Source organism: Biomphalaria glabrata, chromosome 5 (genome assembly GCF_947242115.1).
Source record: "Biomphalaria glabrata chromosome 5, xgBioGlab47.1, whole genome shotgun sequence".
Taxonomy (NCBI): domain Eukaryota; kingdom Metazoa; phylum Mollusca; class Gastropoda; family Planorbidae; genus Biomphalaria; species Biomphalaria glabrata.
The window spans coordinates 11,236,416-11,250,710 of record NC_074715.1 but is presented as its reverse complement, the minus strand read 5'-3'; the positions used below and the strand labels follow the sequence as shown (position 1 = coordinate 11,250,710).

The window sequence follows — 14,295 nt, the reverse complement described above, 5'->3', positions numbered from 1 at the left end:
ACATTTTGTGTCCACTAATTAAGTTGTAATGTTGTTTATAATCTTTCATAAAATTTATTGCTCATTAGTTTAACATTTTTTTTCCACTATACAATAGGTACTTCTGGGTTAATGCTTAAAAAAACTTTCTTGTATCTGCTTAAATTAACCATTATTCAAATGTTTGCAAACTAAGTGCAACAAATCTACACCATACAATCCTGAGTGGCCAAAGTCTATTTTAATTGACCTTGTCAAATAAAAAAAAAAGCATTAACTCTGACCTTGATTATAACTGATGTGAAAGCAGACATCAAGTACAATATTAGTAAATCTTATTTTTTTTATTGTTATAACTAAAACCACAAGTACCGATAATATACTTGGTCCGGCAGGGTTACATATATGCATGTTTTTAGTATTTTCTATACCGATAATATATACAATTGGTTTTATATATATTTATTCATGTATACACAATGTTTGTATTTTTCAAAGTATCCCTTTCAGATCTATAGGGTAGACAAAGTAATGATCATGTTTCTATCTCCTTTCCCCATCTAATGTCAAGTACCCATTTGAGTTGGGTGGATTCAGGGGCATCCTAAATATTCTGAAAAACAAAATCACAGTCTTCACAGAGATTCGAACCTGATACCCCTCAGTTTGGAAGCCAGGTGCTTTACCACTCAACCACCATGCCTGCTACACAAAGTTTAACTTTACAATATTTTAGACAAACAAATAAATAAATAAATCAATAGTGAATTAATGATCAAACAAAAATTAGAAACTAAGATGACAGTAATTCTTAAAAGATGCTTTCTTGGCAATCTGTCTTCTTCATTCTTGTGTTCAAAGGGTCATAACTTTTCTAACATGGAGGTCTTAGTCTGATTCAATACTTTACCTCCCTTTTTTGTCTTTAACAAGCCACTTTTTTCCCACAGAACTTACAAGGGGCCTAATAGTTTTACTTTATGGGCCAGATACGGCTGGCAGGCTGTAGATTGGGATTCAGGGGTATAGAGGACCTAAAGGAAATGTTGGAAAGATGTAAGCAAGGTAGATACAGAGAATGTAGAACATGAAAGACACCCAAAATTCAAATGTAAATGAACAAAATGTATAGTTGTGCCTATTTTCTGCTACTAAATTTCAAATAAAAAATTTAAAGACATGTATAGAATTTTTTTTTTCTTCAAATAATAACATATTCAATGAAAAGTAAACAAGCTAGATGATTAAAAATAATATATTTATTACATAAATAGATTTTGTACACTATCAGTTAGATAGAAAAAAAAATAAAATACAGAAAAAAGAGATACAATAGACATTGTAATCTAAAAGTATTGATTAGCCTTGGTCTTCTTCAATGTCATTTTCTTCATCCATCACTTCACCTTCATCTTCTTTCTCTGCTTCATTGCCAGGTAAGTAGGTGGCTATTAGATCTAAAAGTTCTTCAATCTGCGACTCTGTGAGCCTTTCCTCACTCTCCTCCACCACAAGCTGAATCTCAACTGCTGTGCTGGGTCGGAGGTTAATGAGCTGTAGCTTTTCCGCAGGGGTCAGTTTGAACTTGGACAGAGCCTTCATGACCTGGGTGATGCCTTCTGCAGAATGGTGTGAGCAAGGCCAGTTTTCCAAACACTTGATTGTTTCGTAGGTGATGGTGGCCAGATTGGACTGATATTTATTTGGCTTTTTCTGGCCTCTACCAGCTTGGATGTCTCTCAGTAAGCCAAGAACTTCAAAGTTGCTTAGCATGGCATAGTTTTCACTTTTGACTTCCATGGTCAGTCCACTTTTAGCGAGTTAACATATACCTTGCGGAAGCTTGCCTTCCTGCTGCTATAACAAAACACCAGACAAGCACAACCAATGCAATCAATATCTGAGGAAAAATACAAACAAAATTTATATATTAAAATCATAGATTATTAGAAAATAAAGAATGTGCAAATTTCTAAAACAAGACAATAAAGTAGAGAAAGTAAAGATACCCATATGATCTATAGGGCATCTGTTTTTGTGGCCCACAGTTAACAAAGGTATCATGTGACCTGCTCAACAACCAGCGCATTTACTTTTCCTCAACTAATGTCAGGTACCCATTTTAGAGCTGGATGGACTCAAAGGCACCCAAAGATCCAGAAATTGAAAATCCCAATCTTACCAAGATTTGAACCCAGGTCCCAAAGTTTGGGAGCCAATGGCTTTACCACTCAGCTACAGCACCTCTTTAAAACAAGACAATAATATATTGGATATGGATATTTAGCAATTTGTGTCTTTTTATTCTGAAATACTATTTTTTATATATTTATTTTGTGAAGAACACTTGTTACTTATTTTAATAATAGAACAAATAGTATCACTACTCTAGTTTCACTAGACTAATAGATGATAGATTCCAATCTATCAGTATCAGTAGTATCATGGAACAATCATTGATTTACAGAGACAGAGTTATAGCAAGTAACCCAAGTTTAATTATTATTATATAGATGTAGATCTTATACTAATATTATGTCTAATGTGTAGTTAAATACTAGATCTAGATTTAAACATTTAGAAATCTAGTTTATAATAAAATAAAGCAATTAGCAAGTGACCAACTCCTGCACACTGCAAGTTATTGAAGTTTGCAAGTACAAGCACGCATTTGAGTCAATTTGACATCATTTGTTGCCTTTTTTTTCTAACGAAGTTACTTAGACCTAGATCTATTTATCTAGATTCAATGTAACAAAAACAAATGTACCGATATAGAAGGGAAAGATACAGATTATGACACTAAATTACATACAAAATTTATAATGCTTTCGACGATTTTTTTTTCAAACCGTGGCATTGTTTATCATCTTGTTAGGTAGTTAGATCTAGAAAATATGTGATCTTTGGAACTAAAGATTCGTTAATGCTGTCATTCTAATCTAATTTTCTTTTACTAAAGATCTCCCATTTTAGATATCGCGTAGACCTATATACATTTTTATGTCTTTGGTGTTGCCAAACTAGCTATGCACTTACACATTTTTAACGCCCCCGAAAGTGGAAAAGCCGTTTGAGCAAAGAAACTAAGCTAAATTAACCCAACCTACTCAGGCCCTGGGTATCAGTTTTATTGTCTGTGAAAAAGAATTTGTGCCCATTTTTGTTTATGCTTCAGAGCATATTTTTTTTGTAAGTTTATATTTAAAATATTTTACAATTTTGAAGTTGAAAGTAGTAGCTCAACTATCATATATTTTTTTTTTAATGTCAATAAATAAACAGCTAAAAAAAATTCACAAATATGTCATTCTTTTACTATTCAAGTTAAATATAATTTTCTCTTTTAAGTGAAAGTTTTTTGTTTTTTATGTTGATAGCCATACAATTATTTGGTATTGATACAATTTTATTTTTAGTTCTATTAGCTTCTATGGATAATATGAGCTATTTACTTAAGGAAATTTAATTGAAAAGGTTTGAAGAACTCAGATCTCATTTTTACAGCATTTTAAATGTTTGATATGATTACTTTTCTTGAAACATCTAAACATCAGAGTGCTAATGGACAGGTGAATTTAGAAGTGTTTTTTTTTTAAGTGAACTATGTGGCCTTTTTTATTTCTAACTAACATTAAGCTTTTTAACATTTTATTATTATATTATGTTAACATTTTAAAAACTTGAAATTTTCATCCATATTATCAAAGTTTCAGGGTTTAGGAAAAATAAAAACAAATTGTAAATAAATATTGTTAAGTTGAGAAAACTATTGTTTATTGTATCAATTAAATATTACAAATTATTCCACAATAAAAAGTACTTTACAGATAAAAATTAACAAAACCAAAAATTGTGTATATATATATTTATTTCAGTAAAATGTCTACTATAATTAGAATAAAAAATTTGTGTCATTTATATAGAAGAAATAATATTTTTTTGCATAATCAAACACTATTATAAAGTCCATGATATACAAATATAAGAGAATCAATTTTTAAAAAAAAATTAAAAATTCAATAATAAAATGGCAAGAAAATGAAGTGAGATTGACTGACTTAAAATTTTTGGGTCTCACAAAAATGCTCTCTGTGATTAAAAAACAACAGAGTTTATGATTAGATGGATTTAATAACAACAGTAAATAACAAATATTTTATATAAGGCATAACATTTCTTTCTTAGTAAATCAAAATATCACAGATAAAATGTTCTGCTTTAGAACTTGGCAAGTCTGTCAACATTTGAGATGAAAATTGGATGATACAAAAAAAAAAATTAAATTAAAACATTAAAATTAAATCAAAATGAAATAAAGTGTAAATCTTAGGTCGAAACTATTTTTTTTTTACCTAATCATAACAAATTATTATTTATGTCTTTTTTACAATTACTTTGAATGTGCCTTTAAATTTACCATTTAATAATATAGCAGTGCAGTGTAATTGAGTACAACTGATTTTGTTTTTAGTAATAACAAAAATACATGCAGTAGTTCTTTTTATAATTGTGAAATACATGCATCTAACCAGAGTAATATACATTAAAATGAGTATATTTAGAAGGAAGATAATCTTTGAGTTTATATCTTACCATTGAAAAAAGTGAGATTCATACATTAAGTACCAAAACAAGATTTTGTAATTCTTATAATTATTGATATATCTACACATTGGATACAAGCAAGGTACTTTTAAAATTTCTGTAAGTAAATGTGATAAGATTTTTATTGACTTATATTCAATCTTTTCATTTTAGTTTTCAAACTGTAAAAACATTCTATAAATTTGAAATATAGGGTTGTTTTTTTTTAATCTTTAACTGAACTATGATCACTTAATTTAGTAGGTATTTAAAGCAAAGAAATGCAAAAAATGAAGCCTAAAAATCTTACCAAAACAAATTTTTACTTTAAAAAAATTTTTTTTTTATTTTAGATTTAAGCAGTGTTTACCTTATGCATCATTTAAAGAAACTTATTAAGTGAGCAGCAAGTTAAAAAATATAGACATTTTCAGCTTTCTGAAAACTGCAATCCTAAAAAATTCTATGAAGTGTGAATGGTAGATGGCCATACTACTGGTACAGAATAAATATAAAGCAGGCATTAAAACAAATTTTGACCAATAAATATTTAGTAGCATGGAAAGTAAATAGTTGAAGAGGCTTAAATGTATATTATATATAACAGCCATTAGAAATAGGACGGCCAGAAAAACCCTGCAGTCAGCTTTAAGCTGCCAACTCTCCTTTCATCACATTCTGATACGAAAAGAGCTGAAATAAAAAAAAAATATATGTTTTTAGTCATTAATTTCCTTGATGAACAAAGCCCTGAAATAAAAGTATGAGGGTAGATAACCTAAATAACAGAAAACTTTGCTCCAAAGCTTAACAATGTTGACAACATTTGGGTGTACCATTTTTACTCAGTATTTAAAATACTAAATTTGTAAAATTAATCGATACCTGAAATTTCTTAAGGAAAGTAAGAATAATTATATTATTAGGATTATGCAAATAATATTTTAAACTTCTAAGCCTTTTATCATAAAAATGGCTGAAAGTATTCTACATGCTCCTTAGAAAGCCCTAAAAGAAAAAATAGATAGGATGAGTGGAATCACTATTTTAATGAAATTATATAGTTAATTTGTTGTTTAAGTTCTTAAAACAAACTTGCTCTTTAAAAATATTTTGTATTTCAAACTAAATGAATAAAAGAAATTTAAAAAGATGGAAAATGGTAATTCTTCAAGAAAATTAGAAGTCCTTATGAAATTTGATATAGAGGGAAGCTATGCTTTATTTAAACCAATGATAAAACTGTAATAAAAAAGTATTACTGATATCTTTATTTCTCTAGAGGGTTGCTAATCAGTACAGTGTTTTGTAGCTGTTTAGTGAGGCCATGACCTTGCATTGATAAGCAGACTATAATACACAAGTTGTTTAATAAATAAAATTTGAAAAGAAATCAGTAAAGATACAATATGATATTTGATATTTTGGGTTTTTGGCACATCTGCACAATTTAGGCCATGTCGTGCCCATAAAGAAAAAAAAAACTGTACCTAACTAGCTTAACTTACAAAACCACAATCCCTCTCCAACCTCTATTTCAGTAAAACTAAAAACAACAATAAAAAAAAAATCTTGTTGATATAATTTGATTTCTATACTCTGAAAATAAAAAATTAACTGGAAAAAAAAAATGTGCAGAGTAAATTTCACATAATTCAAGGCAAGCTTTTAAATTTATGAGAGACATTGTACTTTAAATAGCATTATAACATGTAGAATTTTTTAAAAGAAGAAGAGAGAATTACCTCCTACACTTTTAACCTGTTACCCTATTTTTTAAAAGTGTGTAAGGTTTCAAAATTTCAAAATCACAAGTCGACTTACTTAACAAAATCAGGAGACTTAGAAATAACATGCTCAAACTCAGCAAATGAGAGAGCCTTGTCATCATCCAGATCAGCCTCTTCCAAAATCTTTCAAATCAAAAGAAAAATAAGAGAACAATATTTGTAGTAATTGAATGTACTATTAAATAGCAGATAGTATGCAGAATAATGTTAATTGTGGGGCGAGATATCTGAGGGGTAACTGAGGGTCTCAAGTTTCAATCTCTGTGAAGTCTGTGATTTTGAATTTCAGGATTTTTTATGATCCTCCTGAGCTCACCCAACTCTAATGGGTACATGACATTAGTTGGGGAAAGAAAACCTGGTTGGTGGATGTGATGGCCACATAACACTCTGTGCCCATAGAGAGAGATGACCTTCATATCACAAAGTCTGAAAGAGCTACTTGTAAAATTAAATTAAATGGTTCGCAATTAAGTGGGTACTTATTGGTCTAATTAATATTTTATATATAATATAGTAGAAACAACCACCTAAATAAAAATTTACCCTAAATAGCTTACTTTTAGAAGCAGCCATGCTTAAATTTGATACATACATTTATGGGTATGATAAGCTATTATATATTGAGAGAGTTTCATTGTATTCATCACATTTCTAACTGATAGAGTTGGCTTCTGGGAAAGACAGTATTATTCAGATAACACATTCACCTTAATAACAAGACTTGTTACACATTAATGAGCTTTCATTACTGTTGTCTGTTTCATTTGTTTTACATGTTCTGTTAGAATCCTACTATACATGATAGTGTTAGACAAGGAGATTATGTACAAAAAGATATATCCTAACCCAAACTTCAAGCAGGAAGTTATGGGATGATGGCAGACAGGGTTTAAACCTGGGACTACAGAGTCACACAACCAGGTAGCCATCCTAGAGTCCACAAATCTGAAATCACAAGAGCTTTCCAACTAACTCCTTGTAAAGTACAATTGTACAACATCTACAGATGGCATGATGGCTGAGTGGTAAAGCAATTGGCTTTTGAACCAAGGGGTGGGTTTAAATCTTGATGATGGCTAAATTTTGAGATTTTGGATCACCCTATTCTTATGGGAACCTGGCATTATCTGCCCCATAGATCGCAAGTTACATACATTTTTACATACAACATCTACCTCTGTAAAAAAACAATAACAACAGCTTCCTATACAGTGGTAATGGTATACAATGTAATATACTGTGGTATCGATATACAATCTACTATACTGTGTTATTGCTATACAATCTATGCAATATAGTTACATTATCAATGAGCTGGTGCATTTCATCCTCAGTGAGTTCATTGCTACCAATCAAACATTCAATCACTTGTTTGATGTCTGAATCCGAGATCAAGTCATCCCCATCAAAGTCTGAAAGGTGGGAAAATAAAAATTATACATACGTGATTAAGTAAAGAATGAGAACTGACAAAAAACTATTGTTTTCTAGCTAGCAGTTAGGTGTTATTGTTATAGCAATATTAAAGTGAATGGAGCACAGCCTATTTTTTGTGATTTTTAATATCTCTGAGATCTTCTAGCAGCTGTGTAGTTATCTATCAGTCTCTCCAATGTAAATCTTTAGGCACCGAGAAAATACATACATGCATCCTCTGGTTTGAATCTTGGCGATACTTCAATTTTGAATTTTGGGATTTAGTCCCAATTTAGCCCCTTAGTCCAACCACCTCAAATGGGCACCTGACTTTAGTTGGAGAAAAAGAAAAAATGATTGGTCATTATGTTAGCCACAAGACACCCTAGTTAAACGTCATCCATAGAAACAGATGACCTTTACATTGTCTGTTCTAAAGATCACAAGGTCTGAAAGGGGTACTTTACTTTTATTCCCTATAACAGTACTCACTGGTTTTAAGTAATTAAGCTATTGATGGTCATTTTTTGGGAAGGTAATGTTGGATATAGATCAGAAGAAAAAAAAAAAGAAAAAGGTGCATGTTTAGTGACAGTTGCTCTGATTCAACCATTAACCTTCAGTGTTAGGTATTGACTTAATTTCTTGCGACAGTCATTTGTATTTATTATTTCTAACTGATGCTTACCATAGACTCTGAAAGCATATTCCACTTTAACAGTTTTTGGGGCTCCATCACTGAACACTGACATCATATCCAGGAAATCTTCAAATGTCATGCCTTCACCAGACGATGAGAATACTTTACATATCTGATCTCTGAAAGGATTCACCTGTATAAAAATAAAAATGAATTTTATTGTACAAGTTTGTTATAGACAAAGAGCTTATGGACAAGTTATTTAATCAATGAGGAACCAACATGCTTTTGATAGGAAGTTCCAATAGACTGATCTGATGGTTCCTAATGTAAAATCATAGATAACAATAAAAACTATAAACACATGATGCAACAATTTTAGTTATAGTAACCACTACAATCAATCAATCACTTTTTTACAATTTTGAAAGGAAGTATGGGCTAAACACTGATCTGTGGATGTATTTATCCTTTATATTTATTTATTTGGTTTGGTTAAAAAAACAAAAACTATGTTTTGATTGCTTGATCGGTATAACATTATTTTGGTATATGAGTTCAACACATATCGATTATCCAAGACAAACAAGTAGATTTATAATTGTTTGTAGAAAAATTCAACTGTTTATTTACAATGAGAGATGACTGTCTTAGTCACTAAATCCATCTACACTAAACTAGCAGCCATTTCACTATACTTTTCCTTCAAATGCCTATAAATATCCACTGGCATTTATTTTATGTGCCCTATTCTGAAATCCAAAAGTCTGTATGGTCACGTCACTATTTCTATCATCTCTAACTAAAGTGCACAGTTTCTATATTTACTCTATTTTATTTACTATTACCTAACAAAACAAACAGCCACTGAGCAGATGAAATATTTTAAACTAGAGTCTTTTTTTTTAATCTTAAAAAAAAAGTAATCTTTGGACAGATGGTGTCATATCCAACAGAAAACTAGGCTAAAATGCAATTATTTTTTTTTTGGAAGGGCAGTTCCAAGCCATGTAACTAAGGTTAACACTATCCACTTAAAATAATTCTTTATAAAAGCATATGAAAGATTTGAGACCAACAGAGTTTATAATAGTTGCTAAAATGCTCTGTTTAATCAGTCTCTATATACTTAATTTTATACTATCCTCTAGGAAGCTATATTAATCAATCAATTCTGGTCTAATCCTCTTTTTTTTCATCTTTCATGACAATAACTCGACATGTAGTCATGTCAAACACTGCACTCATCCTTAATCTTCAGAATCAAAGACATTAATATTATTGCTATAAATGTAATTGTGTTAAATGTTATAAGTTTAATGTATTTAAGATATACATAATCAAACTAACTTTAAGCTCTGGCAGCTCTCTAATCTTGTCAAGTGGAAGTCTTGCATTTTTATTTGCTTCAACAGCTTCTGGGTCGAGGACTTTGAATCTTTTATATACACTATAAAACAAATTTGAAATCAGTAGTTACTCTGATATCTAAAATGAAAAGCTGTACACAAGAGTTCCTTTAATATAAAGTACAATGGTAGCATTACAAAGGGGCATGACTTTCTGGACAGTAGCTGGTTCTTTATTATTATCAACCCCAGTTTTAATCTCCATTACTGGGTTGCCTTAATGGTTCAACAGGCTTAGGGATGAACTAAATTGTCTAGAGATTAATAACTTTAAGCAAATAAATAAAAGGATGCGAACAACAAGGCAAATGCAAAACATATATAACTAGTGCTATGGTCATGTGGTATGTGTTTCAGACTGTCATCACAATGGCCCTAAGTTTGAACCCTGCCATCCCATTCTTTCCTGCAGAAAGTTTTGGTTAAGATGTAATAATCTTCATTTCTGAAATAAAATCTTTTGTAGGCTTTTTTTTTTTTGTGAATCCTGAAACTATTCTAATTGACAAGTTGTTTAAAATAATAAAATAATATTTGAAATCGTAATATGAAAATGTTTTGTGAGTGTTCTAAATGAATAAATATTATATATAAATATTATTCTAAGAATTAAAATAACTTTCTTATGCCATGGCAGTTTTTGAGCCTCATTTCAAATATTTAACAGTGTTAGAAGCAACGGTTTTTAAAAATAAAATCACTAGTTTTGCCGCTACAAGAAAATGTATAAAATTTAATACTTACAGAAGAATTTCCTTTTTAGTTAAATAAGTCAAAGTCTGAAAAAGAACAAACAAACAAACAAAAAAATGTAAGGATTCCCTACAGGAGCTGATGGAATATGTTCTACATTGAATATGGTACTAATAATTTTGAAGGTGTAACACCACCTACACAACAGGCTGTGAGTTTTCATCATGTTCTGGCAAGAATAAAAAAAATAGAAATGGAATATTGGAAAAGGAAAAGTGGTTTGAGTACTGGGACAAGTCCCAAAAAGCCTGCAGAACTTGGGAGCACATGAGGCGCCATGACCACATGTCCCACTTTCCCACAGTGCAGGGTGTCCAGGCCAGAGCAATCTAATATTGCACAGTGCAGGACAGCCCACTGCCCTGTTGGCTAATATTTCAAATGGCTATGGCCAAAATCACAGTAACCCGCTGCAGGAAAAAAAGATAAAAGCATGTCTCATATTCTTTTTAACTGTCCAAGACTTGCTGATTTTTGTCTTGACAGGTCTGGAAACCACACATTTTTTACCTTTACAGTGATATATATGTACTATGCAAAACAGCAGGGTTTCTGTCCAGGGCTTTTGAAAGAGAGGATTTTAACCTCTCAAGCCCTCACTAAAATGGAGTCTGATGATGAATGATTTTAAAGAGTGAGTTCAAGTTCTAAGAAGATGAGCCTTATACATTTCAGACATTTCAACAGAAATCAATATATATCCTCTTTTTTATCTCCTTGCATGGAGAACAGGGAGTTCTTTATGAAATCAGTTAACTTGCATTTTATGTTAAACAAGCTAATACACTGAATATATGCTAAATAAACGGCTCAGAAACACTGATCCAGGACTTACTAGGATCTAGACTCAAATTTAACCCTAGAACTACAGAAAAGAAATTTATAGGGACATCAAAATATTAATTATTAATTAGAATAGATATGGCATAGGAAGTTGATAGACATTTAAGATGCAGAGGGCCTATTGTGATTTAGATCTGTCTCAAGTTAGTCAAGTGCATATAAAATTCCAAAGTCCAATGAATAGTAAATAGTATGTAGACTAAGGCTTATATATAATATATATAGCTTAGTGGTTTCCATTTTCTCCCACAGACAACCTGATTTACTTTTCATTTGTCTAAAACTATCATGTTTTGCTTTATAATGAAATTAAACTTGGCATTTTTCATTTTGTTTTGTATAATAAGTTTGTTCAACTAAATGATGAGGCAAGGCCTAACCCGGAAGCCTCAAGGAAAGAGGAAGAGGGGACAGCACAGAAGAGGAATAAATGGCACAGTGACCAAGATCATGAAGATGGGAGATGCCTGGACTCCTAGCGGAAGATGACTGGTGACCTATGGCTATGCCCCAGACAGGACCAAAGGCAGCCAGAAAGAATAAATGTAATACAATTATAAATGAGATTATCATGATTTAACATGATGAAATGATGTGGAATTCTGCTTTAATTCAATTATTATGTATGAGATTGATATCATAATCATATCAATTATCAATATGATTTCTGATTATTTTTTTAATTTAAATATTTTAAATTAAATTTATAAATTAATTATTATAATTAGTCTACATTTTATTTAACTTTAGACTAGATCAATCTATTTTCTAGTCTAGTCACTAGATAGTAGATTAAGTCTAAAGTCTAAGCCGTCTAAGTACTCTAAGTCTAAGCCTCAAACTCTAAGCACTTGAGACGAGTTCACTTGAGTCCGACTTGACTTTACTTTAGTCTGACTTTTGTCAGACAAGACAAGATATAGGTCTATCTTATTATTGACTTCTAGTTTTTATTTATAATATATATATCTAGAATTTAATAGCTTGATCTATAAATAAGATAGATCTAATTTAGATCTTACCTGGTAATCATCAAGTTCTTCGTCTGTAAATACACTTTGTGATCCCCCCATTTTTTTGTTTACAAAACATTGATTCAACAAGTAGACAAAGCTTGCTGCCAACTCAAGTATCTTATTTTACTTAAAATTTTCTACATACAGTGACGTCCCGATCTCGGCGTTCCAGTACCACCTCAACGTGGTCGTCGAGTGAACACCCCGCTCCTTAGATGCACTAGCGGATCCAGAACTTTGGACTGGGGGGGGCGATTTTTTTCCAAACCCTAACCCTAACGCACAGTAAACCCTAACCCTATGCATAAACGTGTGTACAGAACACACATACACATACACACACACACACACACACACACACATATATATATATATATATATATATATATATATATATATATATATATATATATATGAGAATTTTAAAAAGCAGCATTTCTCAACCTTCGGCGAAAAAGTGGGGCAACGCTATATGGTTCCCTAGTGGGGTTTGGGGCAAAGCCCCGACGACAAAAGCGTTTTCTTGCATTCTTCACTGCAGAAACGCATTCTCCTGACATTAAAAGCTTATTATTCATCAATGGAGTTCGGGGCGAAGCCCCGACGACAAAAGCGTTTTCTTGCATTCTTCACTGCAGAAACGCATTCTTTTGACATCTACAGCTCATCATTCATCAATGAAGTTCGGGGCGAAGCCCCGACGACAAAAGCATTTTCTTGTATTCTACACTGCAGAAACGCATTTTCCTGACATCTACAGCTCATTATTCATCAATGGAGTTCGGGGCGAAGCCCCGACGACAAAAGCATTTTCTTGTATTCTACACTGCAGAAACGCATTCTTTTGACATCTACAGCTCATCATTCATCAATGAAGTTCGGGGCGAAGCCCCGACGACAAAAGCATTTTCTTGTATTCTACACTGCAGAAACGCATTTTCCTGACATCTACAGCTCATTATTCATCAATGGAGTTCGGGGCGAAGCCCCGACGACAAAAGCATTTTCTTGTATTCTACACTGCAGAAACGCATTTTCCTGACATCTACAGCTTATTATTCATCAATGAAGTTCGGGGCGAAGCCCCGACGACAAAAGCATTTTCTTGCATTCTTTACTGCAGAAACGCATTTTCCTGACATCTACAGCTCATTATTCATCAATGGAGTTCGGGGCGAAGCCCCGACGACAAAAGCATTTTCTTGTATTCTACACTGCAGAAACGCATTCTCATGACATCTAAAGCTTATTATTCATCAATGAAGTTCGGGGCGAAGCCCCGACGCTAAAAGCGTTTTCTTGCATTCTTTACTGCAGAAACGCATTTTCCTGACATCTACAGCTCATTATTCATCAATGAAGTTCGGGGCGAAGCCCCGACGACAAAAGCGTTTTCCTGCATTCTTCACTGCAGAAACGCGTTCTCCTGACCTAAAGCTCATTATTCATACTATTAAAAAAGTACATTTTGAATAATATTGTACTTGAAAGATATTCTAATATGAATTTATAGGCCCTTAATACATTGCAAATAAAACCGATTTGTTCCTTGAAAAGATAAGATACCCCACATATTTAGATTTTGGCTTTGAGGATCGCCGCCGAAAAAAAATTATTCGATAAATAATATTCAATAACATCGTAGTATAAGTTGTGAGTTATATTCCCAAATTTATTTAACTAGAAAAATATCCGATTGAGTAAAGGTTGGGAAAAGGCGACTATAAATATATCTTTTTTCGGTTTAGAACTCATCTCAATCATGATTCTTATAGTGAAAAATTTCGTTTGAATTCTAACTTTTCCAATGCAAAGTCTTTCTTAAAATAATTGTGATAAATTCATGTGAAATTACATAA

The 14,295-nt window shown here is 31.9% G+C and overlaps 2 protein-coding genes across 2 annotated transcripts; both read right to left on the bottom strand.

Annotated features, from left to right (window-relative positions):
• Positions 1 to 1,220: 1,220 nt before the first annotated feature.
• Positions 1,221 to 2,914, bottom strand: LOC106062423 (DNA-directed RNA polymerase III subunit RPC9-like). The gene is made up of 2 exons (XM_013220695.2): positions 2,795 to 2,914; positions 1,221 to 1,879 (listed from the first exon to the last, which is right to left on the bottom strand). Exon 2 carries the CDS (start codon positions 1,777 to 1,779, stop codon positions 1,339 to 1,341), a length of 441 nt encoding a protein of 146 aa, XP_013076149.2. The 5' UTR covers positions 1,780 to 1,879; positions 2,795 to 2,914; the 3' UTR covers positions 1,221 to 1,338.
• A 918-nt stretch (positions 2,915 to 3,832) lies between these two features.
• On the bottom strand, positions 3,833 to 12,551 carry LOC106062425 (calcium and integrin-binding protein 1-like). The gene is made up of 7 exons (XM_013220696.2): positions 12,443 to 12,551; positions 10,569 to 10,603; positions 9,766 to 9,865; positions 8,464 to 8,608; positions 7,662 to 7,771; positions 6,391 to 6,479; positions 3,833 to 5,259 (listed from the first exon to the last, which is right to left on the bottom strand). The coding sequence occupies exons 1-7, from the start codon at positions 12,491 to 12,493 to the stop codon at positions 5,238 to 5,240; spliced, it is 552 nt and encodes a 183-aa protein (XP_013076150.2). The 5' UTR covers positions 12,494 to 12,551; the 3' UTR covers positions 3,833 to 5,237.
• Positions 12,552 to 14,295: the final 1,744 nt, after the last annotated feature.